Raw genomic sequence first — 20,649 nt, forward strand, 5'->3', positions numbered from 1 at the left:
ACTACTACTGTTATCCCAGATAAAAAATTCACCTGTGTGCAAGTGCAACATCGCGGTCCCACTGGTCTATTAGAGGTTTCTCCAGGAATTCTACCTGCCTGTCTCCTAAATGAACCATTCTTTCATTCCTTCTAGCACAAATACCTGCTGTTCTTTTCCCTGACTTACATTCACCCACTTCTTCTACCAGTTACTGCCACGTTCCTTTACTACAATCTGCAGCAAATCTCAGAGGAGCTGTCTCTCACATTGCTTCTGATTCCTCTCCCCCATTTGTCTCATAAACACAATCCAATCAGACTTTCACATATACCCCTCCACATAATTGCTCTTGCCAAGGTCACCAATGATTACTCTTTTGCTGCATCATAATTGTCCATTCTCAGTTCTCTTCTTAACGACCCATCAGTAACATTTGAAACAGTGAATCACTCCCTCCTCTTTGATACACTTTCTTCATTTAGATTCCATTCTACCACACACTTGTGGCTTTCCTCCCACGCACAGGTCACTCTTTTTTTTTTTCTTTTATGGTTATTTGACCCTTCTGGTCTTATGGTTTCTCTTTCCATACTCCTTTACTGCTTTCTCTTCTTCACTCCAAACTCTTAATAGGAAAGTGACCCGGGGCTCAATTCTTGATATTCTTTTCTATCTACATTTATTCCAAACTGGTGATCTTCTCCAGTTCCACAATGTTAAATAGCACGTATATGGCAATGACTCCCAAATCTGTATCTTGTATATCTGATATCTCTGATATATTCAGCTAACTGATCAGCATTTTCACTTATATGTCAAACACCCAAAGCAAACTCATGTCGAAGACTGAAATTCTGATCTGCGCGCGCGCGCACACACACACACACACACACACACAGAGCTATTCTTACAGCCTACCCCATTTTAATAGAAAACTCTTAGTTTTCAGTCCAAAAATGATGTCACTTCTAACCCTTCTGTTTCTACCACACCCCACATGTAATCCGTCAGCAAATTTCAAGACTGTGGACCCCGCCACTCTTTCCATCCAGACGGGCTCTAATCGTTTTTCCCATGCAATCCTAAAATGTGTTTAAAGTGGTCTCCTTCATTCGGTTCTGCCACATTCCTTTACTGCTCTTTGCAGCAAATCTCACAAGAGCAATCCTTTTAAAATGTAAATTAGATGATGTCACCTTTCTCTCCCAAAACAATGCAATTGCTATTTCACTGAAACCAAGGTCCTTAAAATCACCTCCAAAGTCACACAGGACCCAGCTCTCTCCTTAACTTTCTGATGTCTTCTCCTAAGGTTATAACTTTATTCCCTTCATTCCGGCCACAAAGTCCCCCTTACTCTTCCTAGAATGTGCCAGGCATGCTCCTTCCTGGGATCTTCGAACCAACGGCTTCCTCATTCTGCAGGTATTGGAAAGATTAAATTTCCCAATTTACTTAAGTATTTGTTTAAAGTCACTTTATCAGTGAACTTTCCTGGATCGGATTATTCAAAATATTCACAAATGGCCATGCACTCCTCTGCTTTCTTTTTTTTTTTTTCTTTTCATAGTACTTACCACCTTTTAAGATACTACATTCTTAAGTTTAATTAGATTCCATTTGTCAATTTTTGCTTTTGTTGCGATTGCTATGGGCATTGTTGTCATGAAACCTTTGCCAGTTCTTATGTCCAGAATGATATTGCCTAGGTTGCCTTCCAGGGATTTTATAGTTTTGAGTTTTACATTCAAGTCTTTAGTCCATATTGAGTTGATTTTTGTATGTGGTGTAAGGAAGGGGTCCAGTTTCAAACTTCTGATATGACTAGCCAGTTATCCTAGCACCATTTACACCATGGAATACTATGCAGCCATAAAAAGGAATAAGATCATATGAGCCCTTTGCAGGATCACGGATGGAGCTACAGGCCATCATCCTTAGCAAACTGAGACAGGAAAAGAAAGCCAAATGCTACATTTTCTTACTTATGAGTGGGAGCTAAACAATGAGAACATATGAACACAAAAAGAGGAACAAAAGACACTGGGGTCTACCTCAGGGTGAAGAGTGGGAGGAGCGAGAAGCAGAAAAAAGAACTATTGGATACTAGGCTTAGTACTGGGTGATGAAATAATCTGTATAGCCAACCCCAGTGATACGAGTTTACCCAAACAAGAAACCTGCACATGTACCCTTGAACCTAAAATACAAGTTTTTAAAAAATAAGTAAACCTATTATATCCAAGTACCTACTGTAGATAAGGCACTCTATCACCCTAAAAAAGGTACTACATACTTAGACATTATGTTAACTGTTTATTGTCTATTTACCTCAGCCAAAATAGAAGCTCTGTAAGGGCAGAAATCTGGATCTGTTTTGTCTGCTGATACATCCCAAACTCTTAGAACCAGGCTTCGCATTTAGTAAGCACCAATAATATTGGTCATATGAATGAATGCATGCACTAATGAATAAGGTTCTTTACCTTTGTTTTTCCAGCCCAAGGTCCCATTCTTTTAGGGTCTATGCCTCTTCTCATGTATTCCTGGCTCCCATATAGTAGGCTGTCTTTCTGTTCATGGTATCCTTCATTTATGGTGTGAGATAATGACATAACAATGTATGTTAGGAATGAATATTCATTATAGGAAAAAGGACCTGAAAAATTTATCCTACTGGTTCTGCTGCTGTTTCTACTACAATGATTACTCTGCACTATTTTCTAAAATATTTTATTCAGGACCCCCTATTCTGGTTACACTGTTAAGTGTTTTCTAGTCATAGATAACTTTTATCTCAATAGGCTTATGAGGATAGGTATTACTAAGCTTGCTTCATAAATGAGAAAACTGGAGATTGGGAGTGGAAGTTTAATTAGATTGCGTACTATCAAACCGTAAGTAGTGGAATAGGAATTCAAACTGTGGGCTACTCGCTTCTAAAATATTCTTAACCACAGATATACACAGTCTCTCACCTAGGGAACAAAGTGCTTGGGTTTCCTGGCAGTATATCAGTCATACTGTGGTTTGGTCACATGTATTTTTGCTCCATAACTTTAGCCCAAATTGAATGGAACTTGAAAAGACATACAAATGAAGGTATTTCTATGTAGTGCAATTGAACATATGAGCAGGGAAATGCTGAGTGATGTGACATAGTAGACAACATTATGATATCACAAATAATTTAAAGTATGGAATTAAGATAGACTTATCCAAGGTTTTTATTTTTTAAATTTTTTAAATTGATTTTTTTTAAAGAAAGTCATAGAAAAGTACAGAGAAGAAAGCAAGCAATGTGCATCACTTGTAATTAACGAGTGTCAATATTTTGTCAAATTTGCCTCAAATTCTCTTTTTTTTCCTAATTGCATTCTTCTCCCTCCATCTCCAGAAATAATCGCGATTAAGAATTTGATGTGTATTTTTCCAGTCCAAACTTATCTCTTTGCTATGTATGTGTCTATAAACAACATATAGCACTCATTATATCTTTCTTATTGTGTTTTTGTAACTGGACATTTGTAATTTGATATCTATCTCTCTTAAGACCAACACTATTATTTCTAATAATTCTCTACTCCTAAAATTGTCATTGTGTGGCAAATGATGGCCAGAGTTGAAGGCCTTAAGTTCCTTTTGTCACTTTTTCAGGAGACTTTTTCTATCTAAACATCTTTTGTAACAAGCAATATATGAACAATGTTATTTAGCACATTTAACTCTGTCAACGGTTTTCAGTGGATAGTGTGAAGATCTTTTTAAAAAAATCATAACTCGATGCCTCTGGATATGCTGAAATCCTCATGAAACTGTTGTCTCTATTATATGTGAATACATCCATCAAGTGTTGATAGTAATGGTTGTAAGGTCCTTTGGTTTATAGCTCTAACCACATTGGGAATGATATATTTTAGTGGAGAATTAGTCTCTGGCATTGCTGAAACTGATTACTTATAGTATCACTCACACCACACCATGTATATAACAAGTGCTGATGGTGTAGTATTTCAGCTGTGATGACATAAGAATTTTTTTTAACCTTATTGAGCCAGCTTCTGCCTTCTATTCTTGAACTCCTTTTTGACTTTGGCTGTGTGTGACTCAACAACTCTCTGTAAGTCAACAGCTGCCAGATGCTAAGTGTAATTAAGGCTTTACATGTATTTGTAACCTACGACATGTGTTTGGAAAACAGGAAGCAAGGTGGGAAAGGAAGAAAAGGAAAACTCTTGACTCAGTTTCAATTATCCTCTCCCTGTTTAATGGATGCTAACAGGCACTAGGAAGCCATGATCTGGCCTTTTTTATAAGCTCCATGGCTGGAGGCTTATTATGGTTTTAGACGAGTATCTACATCCCAACTGTAACTGGTGATGAAGCAGTTGATTTAAAAGAATTATTTTACAAACAAGAGTATATCATTAACATTTCCCCTCAAATATTTGTGGTCTAATATACAGTATGATTACTTACTGAGGCAAAGTATCTGCTACACATATATTCACCTGCTGATAGACTGTGATCCATCCATCTCGCTAGATGTCAGAATGCAGATGAGTTAATTCACTCTTGAGATCTAGAATAATTCTTCTGTGATAGGAAAGTCAAAGTGTTTTCAAAACATCAAGTACCTGATGGAAATAGGCACCTTGGTGAGTGCTGAAAATGCAAATGTCATGTGCCTTTTGGTTAATTTCAGTAATGTTAGCAGTGTCTCTACTGATATCTCATATTTTTTTTTGTATTTTTATGGGAAAGTAAGATATTGTGTTACTTAATGGAGTAAATATTAAATATATCTAAATACATGCAGTTTAACTAGAAACTGCGTTTTATTTACATTGTGGCAGAATAAGCTGAAAATAGAATCCCATTTCATTGCCTATCATTTTGTAGTTTTATACTTACTATTAATAGTAAAATAATAATGATAGTAAAATAATAATAGCTCATATTGATCAACTTGTTGGTGTGTGTGTGTGTGTTTGTTACACACACCTACACACATATTTATTATATGTGACCGTAAGAGGCAAGTACCGTTATTCTCTCATTTTACAGGTGAGAAAATGGAAACAGGAGTATTAAATAGCTTGATCAGAACAACAGCAACAAAATAGTCCTCACAGCAAGTAAGAGAACTCTCCATCCAGGCAGACTTTAAAAAAACAGATAGAAGAAGAAACAAAAATAAGCAAAAGTCAGAAATCTGAGCATTGAACTGTAAGCCCACAGTAGGTTTTCATTGTGAGCAAAGACTGCTACTAGAACTGCAATGGAGAAATGACCTGAGGCTTAGAGCAACAAGGACATGAAACTGAGATTTCTGTAGTAAGCCAGGAAACCTAAAAAGAGGTGTGTTTAACCCTACCACATGCACATTGCCTGTGTAGAATCAAATACAAATTTTTTAGCAGGCAAGAAGCCCAGTTTCGCCCCGTGTGATTTTTGAAAATTAAAATAAACGTGCATATCTAAAATTTAATATAATTACGTATGTAAGAAAACAAACCTTCATAGTTAAGTGTGAGCAAGTCCATAAATAATTGATCTTGACCTTTAAAGTTTTAAAACATTAGAATTTATCATATACATAACTATTAACTATGTATAATAGAAAAACTAAACAATTGAAAAGCAATATCAATTTTATAATGAAATGCAAATTGTTGAAATTAAAAAAGTTTAGAACATAACAGTGAATGTGAATTCAAGCACAACTAAAGAAATACATAGACATAACTGGAAAAATAATAAGAAGAAATTAGCAACAGACCGCACAGAGAGAAAAGAGATAAAAATACAACAGAGGCATTTAGAGAGAAAAAGGGTAGCATAAGATCAACTGACTTTAGTTGGTGAAAAGAATAGAGTATGGAAGTGAATAAACATGTAAAAGAGGCAATGACTGAGACTTTTTTATATTAAGAAATCATGAGCCGGGCGCAGTGGCTCAAGCCTGTAATCCCAGCACTTTGGGAGGCCGAGATGGGCGGATCACGAGGTCAGGAGATCGAGATCACCCTAGCTAATATGGTGAAACCCCGTCTCTACTAAAAACCGCAAAAAACTAGCCAGGCGAGGTGGCGGGCGCCTGTGGTCCCAGCTACTAGGGAGGCTGAGGCAGGAGAATGGCATGAACCCGGGAGGCGGAGCTTGCAGTGAGCTGAGATCTGGCCACTGCACTCCAGCCTGGGCGACAGAGCGAGACTCCGTCTCAAAAAAAAAAAAAAAAATCAATAGAGGCACCAAATATATCAAGTAAGATTAGAACTCTAAATAGACTGGTACAACATACATATTGTAGTCCCTAGAGCACCACTAAAAAATACGTGAAAAGATAGACAAAAAGCCTAGACAAAATTTAAATGAAAATTTTAAATAATTTATTAACTCACGACAAATTAGGCAAAGAAACACAGAGGGAGGAAAATACAGGGAGCACAAACAGGGAAACATAAATAATAAACCTAAATCCAATCATATCAGTAATTACATTAAATACAAATTGACTAGCATACCAATTAAAAGACAGAGGTTGTCAGATTACTTAAATAACAAGACCTAATTATATGCTGTCTACAAAAGGCATATGTTAAATGTAAAGACAACAGAAAAGTTGAAAGTGAATAAATGGAAATAGATGAATCACACGTTTATTGTTCACAATAAAAATAAGAAAGCTGGCTTGACTGCTTTATATAAGGCAAAATAGACTTTAAGATCACAAGAATTACAAGAGAAAAAGATGAACATTTCAAATTGATAAAAGGGTCAATTTATTCTAGAGATACAAAAGTCTATGTGCCTAATAACATAGTTTTACAGTGAGAAAGAGAGGGAATACAAGACAAAGCAAAATTAACCAAAAAAAAAAAAAAAGGGAGGAAAGAGAAAAAAAACAAAACTGCAGATTTAACTCTTTTCTCAGTAACTGAAAAACTATCTAGATAAAAATATAGGATATAGAGAATTTGAAAAACGTTGTCAACCATCTTGACCTAGTAGACATTTATAGGACACTACACACAAGAATTCTAGAATCACATTATTTTTCAAGTGAAAATTCTGCAATATATTCTATATGTTGGGCTATAAAATGTCTCAATAAGTTTCAAGATGGAAATCCTGGAGAGTTTGTTTTCTGTCCACCAAGTATGTAATTCAGAAATCAGTATCAATCAGACAAGTACCAGATATTTGGAAATAAAATTACACACTTCTAAGTAACCTATGGGTCAAAGAAGTAGATGAGAAATTTAAAAATTTTGAATGATTTGCATGCACAATACATTCAAATTTGGGGAGTACAGATAAAGAGGAAAATATTATAGGTTTGCATAATTACTTAAGAAATAAAGAAAATATTTCAAATCAGTGATCTACGTTGCTACCCCAAGAACCTAGAGAAGGATGAGAAAATAAAACTCAAGTAGAAATAAATAAATAAGCAAGATAAGAGCAGAAATTAGGGAAATGGAAAATAAACAATACACTAAATTAAAGCCAACAGCTGTTTGAAAAATCGATGAAATAAAACTCCAGTAAGAATGATCAATTTAAAAAGAAAGAAAGGATCCCTCATATCAAAAATGAAAGAAAGAATATTGTTATAGATTTACACATATTAAAAAAGTCATAAATGGTTGATGAAATGGACAAATTCCCTGTAAAACACAATTAATATTAGAAAGCGTATATTACCTCAAAAGTCTTTATTAGGACCACCATATGTTGATGATAAAATGTTCAATCCATCAGAAAGCTATAATGCTAAACTCATAATATGTACCTATAAAATAACCTTAAATAGACATAGAGCAAACATTGATGAAACAGTAGTGAAAAACACCCATCACAGTAAGAAATTTCAATATATATCTTACAATTATAGACAGGACATGCCAACAGCAGATTAGTAGCAATGTATAAAATGTATAGCATGAAATGCTTATAATAATAAAGAAGAATGTCTGAACATTAAAGACATAAAGGATCAAATTTTGAAGGTATAGAAAACAACAAATGAATGAACTCAAAGAAAGAAATAATTTGTATGCATAAGGGTAGAAATTAATAAACTAAAAAACATACAGACAGGAGATAGAGTCAGAAAAGTAGAAATTTTGTTCCTTTGAAAGAAAAAGACTATTATTGGTAAAACCAATTCAGTTAAAAAAAAGAAGGCACAAATAAATATTCTGAGGAATGAAAATAAAGACAGTATTCTACAAATCCAGCAGAAATTTTTAATAAGCCTGAACAATACATGGATAACCTATTGTATTTATGTCAACCTATTTGAAATTATAAATGAAATGGGCACGTTCCTGGAAAATTTATTGTTCCTAAATTTTCTAAATCAACTCACTACAAAATGGAAAATAGTAATAATTCTATATAAAGAAATAAAGCAAGTTTCTTCCTCTGTAGACTGATGATCATCATAATAGCTACATTTGTTTTGTGGTTATTCTGATGCAGGCAACAATCTAAGCATTTTCTGCTGCTTTATGTCATTCAGTACCCTCCTCCACCCTGTGAAGGTAGGTGCTATTTTTCTGTCCATTTTATAAATGAGTAAATGAAGTCAGCAGAAGTAATTAATTCTAAGACTATCTGGTCAACAAGCATTTTTAAAACAGACAATCTAACTCCTGATTTTCTTAACCTTAGGCTGTATGGTGACTGTTTTGTGGGGCTGCTTTTTTAATTAAAAGGGAAAACTATATAAAAGCATTTAGGACAGTGCTTGACACATTTTGAAGCCCTAGTAAATGTAAACTAATCTAGTAGCCTTGCAGCTAACTCACTACTGTCCTCTTTCCCTCTCTCTCTGATGAAAACAATTGTTTAGGGAGGCAGAGTCTCATAGAGTCAGGTGAATGTACATGTTTGTAATGTTCTCACATAGGATAACTGATTGGTATAGTTTTTAATACTGAAATTGATTTTTAATCTTGTTAGAATTTTCATCAGCAGAAAACCATCTCCAACTAGCCAAGCTCCTGGACATTTCATTATTCATTATGAACTGCCAGTTTTTCAGCGGAACCTTTGTGTTGTGGCTGATTTTGGGTTTTCCAAATTGGGCATTGTTCAGATTTCCCGCTGGAATGGGAAAATGCCACCACACCAGAGGAGAATGCCACCTTCGTCTTTCTCTTTGAAAATTATAAGCTTACAGGAAAACCTAGGATACTGGAAAGTCTCCTGTCTTCACTAGCCATCTTGGTGTTTCCTTGATTTAGAATGTGTTTATTCATATTGGAATGGTTCTAGTCACAAATTGTAAATGTTTGGACACATCAGAAGACATTTATATAGATTAAAATAATTAGTCTAAAAGTTTACAAACATCAAAATATCAATCTCTTAGGTGTCATACATTAAAAAAATGTAATTCTTAAAGTACACTTTTGAAATACAAATATTTGACTTAAACTTTTATGAATAATAATGCATGTACACGTACTCTGTTGTTTTAAGCCAGAGGATTTTGGGTGAACAGTTTTATCAACATTGGGAAAATATCTAAATATGTAAAAACAGATGAACTTTAAAAGGGCATTAAAAGAGAGTTTATGTGAAGACTTTCAGGATATACAAGCATAAAATATTAGTATTCATAAATAATTCCTTCGGTGCCTTCCAAAGTGGTGATCAGTGGATATGTAAATATGTAGGCTTTTATATTTGTATAAAAATAGTATTTTAGATAATGTTGATAATGGTTTTAAACTGATTATTTTGTATGGCTTACACATATCTATAATTGCTCAACATTTAAATATAGCATATTTAAACTAAATGTGAGATAGCAATTTGGCATTTCATTTTGATTTGTCAAACAGAAATAAAATTATATTTTATCACTTATAACTGCTACATTTTGCTTGATGACATTCTATGGGCAAAAGCTGAGGGCCTCATGTCAAATTACTTCAATTTCTTTGATAAAAAGTACTATAACATTATAATTTCTATCTTTTTCCTAAATATCTGCTAGAAAAAAATGGACTCCATATTCATTCTTGACTTTAAAATGTACGCTCTAACATTTGCACAAGAAAAGTGACCCATGATGTTTACAAGGGATTCTCTTTGTTTTAGGATGAATGATTTTAGAAAAAGCCCACTTAAAAAAGGAATCAATGTTCAAAAGAATGAATATTTCAAATTAAATAGTAAAAATAATTTATTGCAACTGTATCTTGAAAAAAATAAACCTAATTTTCAAAACTATATTTCAGTTTATGTTTACTTTTATTTACTATTAGAACTATGCATATTTTGCATAGTTCAGTTTAAATTTAATATTATTCACTATTTGAATGATACATATTTTTTTCAAAATGATAAAGAATATCAGTTTGGGGGTGGGGCATATATATTCATGTGACAGCAAAATTATTTCATTGTACCACATTATATCTTTCCCTTTAGGCTTGCATTTTGCAGCAGGATCATAGAGAGTCATTTTTTCCAAAAAATATTTGATGAGTTCATTAATTTTCCTAAGGGCTTCTCATTAACCTTTTATTTAAATAATTATCATTGCCCATTCAAGTTGAGATTTTCTTGGTACGTGGTATGACCAGTGATTTTTTACTATATCCTGGCCAGTTGAAATATTACATTATGAAACCCTGGATCATATTTAAATCTTCTGTTACAGTAAGCCTCTTCTGACACTGAGCCAGTGGGAATACTGGGATACTGTGTCTTGACTACCAGGTGAATGTAAAGGTCCATCCACTGTGTGTGCTCTGACAAGGTGGGGAAGACGGTGCAGTGAAAGAGTGCTGCTTCATTGCTGCAGGGCAGAGATGGGTTTTTAGAACCCTCCCCGCCCCCCACCCCAGGCCTCTGCCGATGACAACCTCATTGAGAGGGAGAGAGTTATCTCCTTGCCATTCCCCACAAGTCCCCTTCTGATTGTGTTGGTGAAATTAGATTTAACATTTAGCCTTCTCTGCCCTCAGCAAGGAGAGGGAGGGCTGGGGATAAAAGTCCAGGATTCCTGCGCTGCTGGTCTCCACGGACAACACTTGGTCTTTTAAAATTTTACCCTGGTGTGTTTGTAGAAGTGTAGGGATGGGGCTCCTTGCTATAGCAGGCTGTTCTTGGGGCTTGTTTTGTCCACTGCCATTTCCAATTTGCAGGTTTCTCTAGCACCAGGTTTGGGACACATGAGGCAAAAATAAATCCCAGGGAACTCGCCACCATGTGGTTCCTGCGGCTCCAGGACCCTGTTAAATCTACCTCCTTCCCTCCCATTTCTCAGAAACTGCTTATGTGGTTTTTGTATGTAATGTCCAGGGTTTTTAGCTGTACTTAGTGGGAAAAGTAGAGAAGGGGAACAATAAATCTTGGTCCAGAACCAGATGTCTGTCAAATCAGATTTTGACGTTCCCATCATCGTGAGCACACTATTTCTATCTTCTCTTGTTAACTGGCTTAATTCTGTTAGATTTTGGTTGTTCTGTGACCTTTTTATGAACTAAATTTTTTTTTTTTTTTGCATACTTTTTGTTGACTTCATGGAAATCTGCAACTTCCCAAGCTTTACAATCTAATTACAGATTGGCACCATATTACTTTCTGCTCTCAGTAAGAAATTACTTACTTACACATTGATATGGTAGTTAATATGAGAAGAGCTACTAGGAGAAAGTGGGCAGGGATAGGTGAGGATTAATTTTATAAGTGGTCATTCATGTCTATTTTCATGTTATTACAATTTTATTTCTCTGTATAAAGTTTCGTCTCTTAAATTCAGGGTACTTGCATTATAAACATTTAGACAATGAGAGTTTTCTGTATTGCATTCTCACTTTACTACAGTTAACTTTTATCTTCTTGCCCTTGTAGTAGAAAAATCTGTTCCAATGCTGACATTTTCAGTGCTATTTGTATATCCTGGTATTACCATGACATGATAATTCTGACTTAACTACATATGTGCTTTTCCTAGTTAAAGGTTATTTCAAAGTTGGTAAAAACTTATAAAATAAAGCCATAATCACAATGCACATACATATATCTCCTTAAAATTGCATCCCAAATAGAATTAGTGGGTGAAAGGATGACTCTTGAATTCTGTTGTGAAATTTCTCTCTAAAAAAGACATGGAGAGGATCTGGATTATACAATGTGGTTACGATCAAGAAAAGACAATTTAATGTCCAAGATATTTATCAAGAGAATTATTTTCAGACTTGTGTTCCCCTCTTTTGATCACTGAAAGTTTTTAGATGTTAACATTCTTTCCTAACCTTAAATTACACTAAAATTGCTTTATGTAAATATTATAGATTACATGTAATCATTTATCTATAAAAATATTGATTCTGGCCTCGATAATGTACTCTGGGGCCACACTGGGTGAGTTACTGGCAACAGCCATGGAGCTCGTCCCTGAAATAAAATGCATTGGCACATCATCCATATGCACTTTAATCAGTGCTATCGGGAGACTAGAGGTAGATAGAAGATAAATAATAAATACGTATTCCATGAATACTGATATATTGTGCCTCCTCGTTATCTTTCTGCAAGATAGTAAAGAAGAAATGAAGGGTTCATGGCTTTCCACTAGAAATCTTAGCTTGGAGAATCACACGTTGAGTAGTTTCTCTCTTCCATTCAAAGCTGCCACGGAGCTTACTAAAGACTTAATTGTGCAAGATGAATTAGGGCAAAATCAGTCTTCCATCGATGAGCAAAGTAAGTGCAAAATGGTAAGTTGAGCTGGTATTAAAGATGCTTCCATACTAACTTACATTCTGAGAAGTGTGTATAGACTGCGGGGCTTCTTGCTGTAAGATAAAATACATGGAAAACAATGGTTGGAAATCGATCCATATAGAGGAATGTTTGGGAAAACTGGGTGTGGTATGAGCAAACTGAAGTAGGTATGTGTGATAGCTTCTCAATGGAGTAAATCCCCAGTCCTTCGGAGCGTTCACCCCAAACTAGATGAACAGCTGGTGAACAGGCTGTGAAGGCATGAGGCTTGGACCACTAGGTGACCTCCGTTCTTTTTTCTTTTTTTGAGACAGAGTTTCACTCGTGTTGCCCAGGCTCAGGCTGGAGTGCAATGGCATGAACTCAGCTCACCGCAACCTCCGCCTCCCAGGTTCAAGTGATTCTCCTGCCTCAGCCTCCCGAGTAGCTGGGATTACAGGCATGCACCTCCACCCCCGGCTAATTTCGTATTTTTAGTAGAAACGGGGTTTCTCCACGTTGGTCAGGCTGGTCTGGAAGTCTTGACCTCAGGTGATCCACCTGCCTCGGCTTCCCAAAGTGCTAGGATTACGGGAGTGAGCCACCGTGCCCGGCCTGTTCTCTTCCTATGTAATATTTATCACTGTATGGATTACACTTTGTTTATGTGATTCTTTGATTAATGCCTTTTTCTCCGATTAGACTGTAAATGTCATGGACTATATTTTTATAATGCACACTGTTATATCCCTGATGCCTCGCACAGCACTAGGAACAATAAATATTTGTTGAATGATTTAATAACTGGATAGACCCATTTTTTTTTTTCTTTCTCCTGCGTATATGACTCACTAGCTTCATATGTTAAGCCAGCATGCCTGGAAAAAGCTTGGTCCAGAACCTGTCCCAGGTGTTAACACTTTCAACGAGGTTCCTATTCTTTGAGTTAGTGGAGGTTAGAAAGATACCAAACTAGGAACTATGGGGAAATGGTGGCATTGGCAAGGAATGATCCTGTTGGAAGGTGAAGATGAAAAGGTAATTTTTTTAAAAAAATCAATATTGATTTTATAGGAAAATCTTCCTTTCTATATATACCAATGTAAACATACTCATTTACCTTTTCCTGGCAAATTCAGCACAGAACTTCCAATTTTCTTTATAATGTTGCTCCTTTGTGGCTCCGGGGCTATAAGCTTGAAGTGGAAACTCTTAAAGTACACTTTTTCTTTTCTAACATTTGTGGTTACTTTTTAAATGTATGCAAATCTTACCTGATTCATGAAGATCTCAAGTTTGTTTTCTCATAAAAATAAGATTTCAATTTCTTTTCTCAGGTAAATTTAACTAAAGAAGGGGCACTGTGTGTATTCCATGTGGTCCCATGGCCTCGGCCCACTGTTACCTCTGGAACCCAGGCCAAAAAACACATGCAATGCTCTTTACAGAGACTGCGGTCCTCACACAGCTGTTTCTTCTTTCCCGAGGGGATCTTTGAAAGTAGTTCTAGATAATGAGATGTGGGAAAGCTATCTGAAAAGTTGTCTTACTACACACCCACTCCATTTTAAATGGGATTATATACCTACAAATCCTCACATGTGGAATAAAAATATGTGTGTTTTAGTTTGGATTTTCATTTATTGTGGGAAAATGAATCAACATATCCTATGACTCTGTCCAGAAGGAACTTGATCTCTAAGGACAAGATGGAGGAATATTACTCTAAAATGACTTTTTTTCAATGACTTAAGGATGAGAAAAGCAACAACGGAAAGATCTTTCCATATTGTATATACACACATACACACACACTCAGTAACTTCATTCTCATAGGCTACTGAGACTGAAATATACATTTTAATGTATAATTATGAGACAGTACCTAATTACCAAGGATGCAAACTGGAACTGAATACGCTGGGCAGAGAATTTCAGACAGCATGATAAACCACACCCAGGGAATAAACAGCAGCACTTAGCACTGTGCTGATGGCAGAGAGGACTTCCCTCTTCACTGCACAGGTAGTGGGTTATCACCCCATGCTGACAGGAATCTGCACTTGGGTTTACTCTCCAATGAATAAGTTTCATTCTGAAGAGACAATTATGTATAGAATTGGGCTTGATTCCATTTACACAACCAAATTAGGCTGGGAAAGCTCAGTGTGTAGTGAAGACAAGAAAAAAACTCGGAATAAAAAGACATATATCTATTACAAATTAAAGTCCCACAAGGTGAATGTGAACTAAACAGTGGTTTGGTGCTTTGTAAAATAAAAGGTAAAAAACGATATTGAGTATGTAGGCTACCACAGCGTGTCAAGTTACATCAAGAGTTTAGAGACGTGAATGATACGGAATGGCCTTTATGTAACAGATATACTTAGAGTGGGTAAACTCCTGGCTTTGGTATTATTTATGAGGTTTTCTCCACTCTTAGCAGAGAAGTGCATTTCTTTACTGCACTTACTTTTCATTGTCATAAATTGGTTAAAGACAAAAGAAATCAGCATTATACATCAGTAAGTAGAGTGGACCACTTGATTCTATCTATTTCTCATTGAAACCTTAAAGTATCTCTTAAAGAGCCAAATAGTAAAGCGCACAAATAAATAAACTGCACAAAAATGTTGCCAGGTTAGCTTTGGCTGGAGACTGCTGACACTGTAGAAGCAGCACAGGCTGGGGGTCTGCAGGTACAGAGGTGAACCCTGGATCTGCTGTGTGCCCAGGTGTGACCTTGGACATGGTGTTTAACCTCTGCTTGTAAAGAGGTGATGTCAACACCTAAAATGCTGAGCAATGATGGTATTTAAGTGGCATAAAGCCTAAAGGTAGCTGGCCCATTTTCTGACACCTAATAACACGCATGTTTATAGAACATGATAACGTGTTCAATAAAAACCTATTCTTTTTGCTTCCTGTCAGATCATGAGTTCACCCCTATAAGTCTTCATGTGCACACATTCACTTTCCATAAGTGAAGCCTACTTGTGACTTTAAATTGTGTTAGCAAAGAGAGATTCTTTGATACCATTTAAAAACCAAAGGAGTAGCTCTTCGTCTCTAGGTTGCTGATTTCAGTGACACATTACATATACATACCTAACATAACTTCATTTCTGCCAATGATGGGCCATGTATACAACAGTGGTCTTGTAGGATTATAATACTGTATTTTTAGTGTGTCTTTTCTATGTTCAAATACAAAAAATACTTGCCATTATGTTACTTTGCCTATGGTATTCAGTTCAGTAACATGCTGTGCAGGTCTGTAGTGTAAGAGCAGTACGCTAAACCAAAGCCTAGGTGTGTAATAGGCTAGACCATCTAGGTTTGTGTAAGTCACTCTGATGTTCTCAGAGCAAACATCACCTAAGGACACATTGCTCAGAACGTATCCCTCTCTTTAAGCAACGCATGACAGCATTTATTAAAAATGACTAATTTGGCACATATTATCATATGAGGCACACAATCACCCTGAGAAGATTTTAAGAGATTAATGCCCAGATTTCACAAGTGAGAAAATTGGGGTTCGTGGAGTTAAGAGAATTGCCATAAATGAGATTGTTGTCAGTGGAAAGCTAGGACGGGCACCCAGGTATTTTAGCTGCCACTCATATTTATCAGTGGGTTAAGGCTGTAAGACATGAACCTTAATTTGATCCCTGCATAGGGATCAGATCCAGGTATTGCGACCATCAAGATGCTTGACCTTGGATAAATGCCTTAAATCCTCTGGTCCCCGGTTTCGTCATCTACATAAGGATTACACTAATATTGTCATCTTCATAAAGATGCAAAACTTTAAAAAATATAAAATGAAAGTTGCAAAATAAAAGGTGCACAAGTAAGCACTTGGTGTATATTAGCTATTATACATTCAGAGTTTTTTTCACCTACATGGAGTTACCTAGACAATAGTGTCAACATACCTAAAAATCTCTGAAATAAAATCTGAGCATTCTGTCCTATAATCGATATTTACTTTCTTTCTTTTGTTTGTTTTTCAAAGGTATCCCACTGTCCTGAATACTCTTGTCCAAGATCTGTTTCTGTACACCACGGTGAATTTCATGTATTTGTCAGATGGGAAAAGTGTCTCCTTTGTTTTGTAAGACTACATTTTAACTTTGTAAAGCATCTCACAAATTTTCATCAGCTTCTCTGTCACTCTCACCCTAGGAACCAACTTCACCCTTGCGGAACTGGGCATCTGTGAGCCCTCCCCACACCGAAGCGGCTACTGCTCTGACATGGGGATCCTTCACCAGGGCTACTCCCTTAGCACAGGGTCTGATGCCGACTCCGACACCGAGGGAGGGATGTCTCCAGAACACGCCATCAGACTGTGGGGAAGAGGAATAAAATCCAGGCGCAGTTCCGGCCTGTCCAGTCGTGAAAACTCGGCCCTTACCCTGACTGACTCTGACAACGAAAATAAATCAGATGATGAGAACGGTAGGCCCGCTTCTTAAATACCTTTTTATGTTCTGTGCACTGCACCACGTGGGGCTTCGAATGTTTTTGTTTTTTAATAAAGTGGCGTCTTAAAACCATTCATTTTCTTTGAAGTCGACCTTGTCTCCACAGTGTGAGCTGGGGGGGAAATAAACCAGCAACCCTCCAGCACACAAGAAATGAGAAGAGAATTTTAAAGTCACATTTTGATGATAACACAGCATTCAGGTGTAGTCAGTTGGTCTTATTAGCAAGTAAATTACATTGCAAAAGAGGCAGCTTGATAAACTATGACCTATACCTAGAAAATGTCCTCTCTCCACAAGTTTCTAGGTCTTTGTATTGATTTCCCCTTCCCAGTAAATGGAAACCTGGGTTATTTTTTTTCATGAAGATCTCTTAAGAATCTCACCTTATCTTAGACTTTCATTTCCAGGCGGCAATGCCTCATATCCGTATTGAAGATCAAACTTGGAACAGATGCTCTGGAGCTTAATAATGACAAATAGGAAGCGACTTGTCTTCAAAAAAAAAAAAAAGAATTCTTTATATGTTTACTTTTCCCCTTGGCACCTATGTAGGTTAATAGTTTCCTGCATCTTCTGTCACAAATCACTATTGCCTATCCATCAGCTTTCTAGGTGGGGTTTACTGAAACTTTGAAAATTAAATCCTTCCAATCATTAAGCAGTAAATATAGAGAAGCCTAAGCAAGTCATTGAAGAGATAAGGTGCTTATTTGTGGGTTTCTGAGCAATTCCGAAGTGTGTTTAGTCAAAAACATTTTTTAAAAAGATAAATTGCATTAGGTTACAGCCGATTTAAGAAGAAAACATCAAATGCTATGTGGTGTGTTATGAATAGATTGCATGTTTGCTAAAAGAATTACCATTACCATTAAAATGTTTACAAATAGATCAGTTAAGAATGTTTATATAAAATATTATAAACTTCTGCCAGAGCAGCTTTAAATATTTCCTTTCATTTAAAAAAGAAAAAGGAAATTTGCAGGCGGACAGCTTGTTGTGAATGCAAAAGCATAGCTAAATATCATTTAATCTCAAAACTGTGTTGAAAATACATCATTTCCTGGGTAAGTCTCACATACTCAAAAAGATGTCACTTTTTTGCATTTAAATTTATGTTTAATTTTGAAATAATTTATTCTACAGTGGGGACAAGGGGATGTGCCTTACTTATGCCTCCGTTCATGTAGCTAATCAAGGTGTACTCTCAAGGAAAAATCTGCACTTGACTCCTTTTGAATTTTAACAAAATTCTGACACTTGGCACATTTGACACTCTGAGGTGCTTATTTGATAGGAAATTACTTTTAGAAGTTTCCATAAAAGCATATGTTGAATCCATTTACTGATGTCCTTTTTCAACTTCATTGTGTGTGTCAGATACTATTTAAATGAAGGCAATTTGATGGCCTAATAAATAAAATCACTTGTTATCCAAGAATTTATGGCACATTTTAAACAAGGAATTTTAGCAAGTCCCTCATAGTTGGTATTCTTACACCTATGGAGGGAACCATCTATGCAGAGTTGTTTATACATATTTATAGACCTGCACCTTCTCCCATTTAAGTTATATGCATCTTAAAAACTCATCTAATAAGGGGGTGTTTCCGGTGAAGCCAAGGGCACAAAATATGCTTGCCATGAATTTACCTAGAAGAGTTATGGATGAAAAAAATCTGAAATTAATCATGTATTTGGTAGACCAATAGTAGTTTCATTTTTTTCAGTATTATTCAAAATATCATATTTGAATAATTTTTACTTTCTGTGAGTCTATATAAATCCCTGCATACTGATAAGAAATAAACTCTTAGATACAGTGTCCCGATTATTTCCTGTAGTGCTAGTTGCAATGCAGTCAGAATTACATAAAGAAAATATACTTAGAAGCACTAAGCAACTCTGTATGTGAGTGTGGCTGGCAAGGCACAAAGGAGGTATTGAAGTCAGAGTTCAAATTAGATGAGAGATGGTTATTTTAAAACATACAGGTAGACTGTCTTTCTTTTTACTTTTAAAACATTTTTTCAATATTTTACATATTGAAAAGAGTACATAATGTGTCTTCTGTTCTCATTCTTGGCCAGAAATAAAAATAAGAAATTTTACACATCACATCATAAACTCTTTCAGCAAATAAAAATTGAAGTGTGAGCAACTCTGCAGGCAGAGGTATTAACTTCAGTAAACTTCTTGCTCTTTCTCTCTGACAAATTCTGTTTAGCTCACAAAGAAATCAATGCTTTTTCACATCACTGATTTTATGAAGTTTGGGAATGTATTATCATATAGATTGACAGTTGCCCCACTGGTTCCACACCACGGCATGGACACTTACAAAGCCATCATTAATTTCTCACACTTGTACCCAGCGATGGCTTCCTCCATAATAAACACTGTGTCCTTCAGAACCAAATCAATAACCTTTTAGGTATGCCTTTCTTGAAGAGGAAGTAACAGGAATCTATACTTTGAGATAGAAGCTCTCCAATTTAATTTTAGGTTTGAAAGACACATGGTCATAAAATGAATCTTTTCTGTGGGATTCCATATGTTTTAATTTCATTTCATGGTGGGATTTTAGGATACATGGATTTTTCACTGCGCTTATTTAAAAATCTCCCTTAAAAAATTCCAATTGTGATTTTGCTAAGCATAGTTAGTGAGTGAAGACAGCTCTCAGAAACCAACTTCCTTTTTGGTGATAAGAAGTGTGTGTTCAGTCTGCACAGTCATATAGTAAAATCTCTAACTTTGCCAACAGTTCTCCCTAGATCAATGTTGATTGTGCTTCCTATGTGCTGCTGTGACAAAAATGACCCATTGGATAACTTGACAGTCCCATCAAACAGGTGAACCTGTCTTTCTTTCTTTTCCTTTTTTTTTTGGTAGTATAGATACCAGAGTGCTGCATACTACACTCACTAATTTAGCCACTACATTAGCATTGTGCTGGCTTGGCTCGGGTTACTTCAAATAGATAAAACTCTCAGATTCATGTTATCTTTTCAGGTTCTTTAATCCTATCTTGAAGTCAATGATGATTTGGCTAGAAATGGCAATGAGAGTTGAGAACAACTTGGTCAAGTTTTTGCTGCTGTGAAATTTGACGACATCCAGAGAAAGGGCTTTCCTAGTAACCTTAAATTAGAATCCATACTTTTGTTCAGTAATAAATGACCCCCTTAAAATATGCCCTCTCTAAGACCATTTGTATTATCTGAGTTATGGAGAAAATGGCACAGTCACTAATACACAAGAATAACTAATTGCCTCCTTAAAGATGCAAAGTAGCACAAACTGTAAAAATCTGGTCTGTGTTCTCTTGACTCCCTCAGGTAATTTCTTCACCTTGGGACTTAAAAATATCCTTCAGTTTTTTTTTTTTTCCTTCCAGCAAAATTCTAGTTTCAGTTATTTCATTGGAAATCCAGAA

General features: G+C 35.9%; 1 protein-coding gene across 3 annotated transcripts in view; it reads left to right on the forward strand.

Annotated features, from left to right (window-relative positions):
- Positions 1–20,649, forward strand: part of TENM2 (teneurin transmembrane protein 2) — a 998,748-nt gene that overhangs the window by 65,821 nt on the left and 912,278 nt on the right. For all 3 annotated transcript variants that reach the window (XM_011997828.1, XM_011997839.1, XM_011997846.1), the window contains exon 2: positions 16,909–17,184. In XM_011997828.1, coding sequence (XP_011853218.1) covers positions 16,909–17,184 — 276 coding nt within the window. The remainder of the gene's footprint in view (positions 1–16,908; positions 17,185–20,649) is intronic.

The sequence above is a fragment of the Mandrillus leucophaeus genome, unplaced genomic scaffold (genome assembly GCF_000951045.1).
Source record: "Mandrillus leucophaeus isolate KB7577 unplaced genomic scaffold, Mleu.le_1.0 Scaffold115, whole genome shotgun sequence".
Classification (NCBI taxonomy): domain Eukaryota; kingdom Metazoa; phylum Chordata; class Mammalia; order Primates; family Cercopithecidae; genus Mandrillus; species Mandrillus leucophaeus.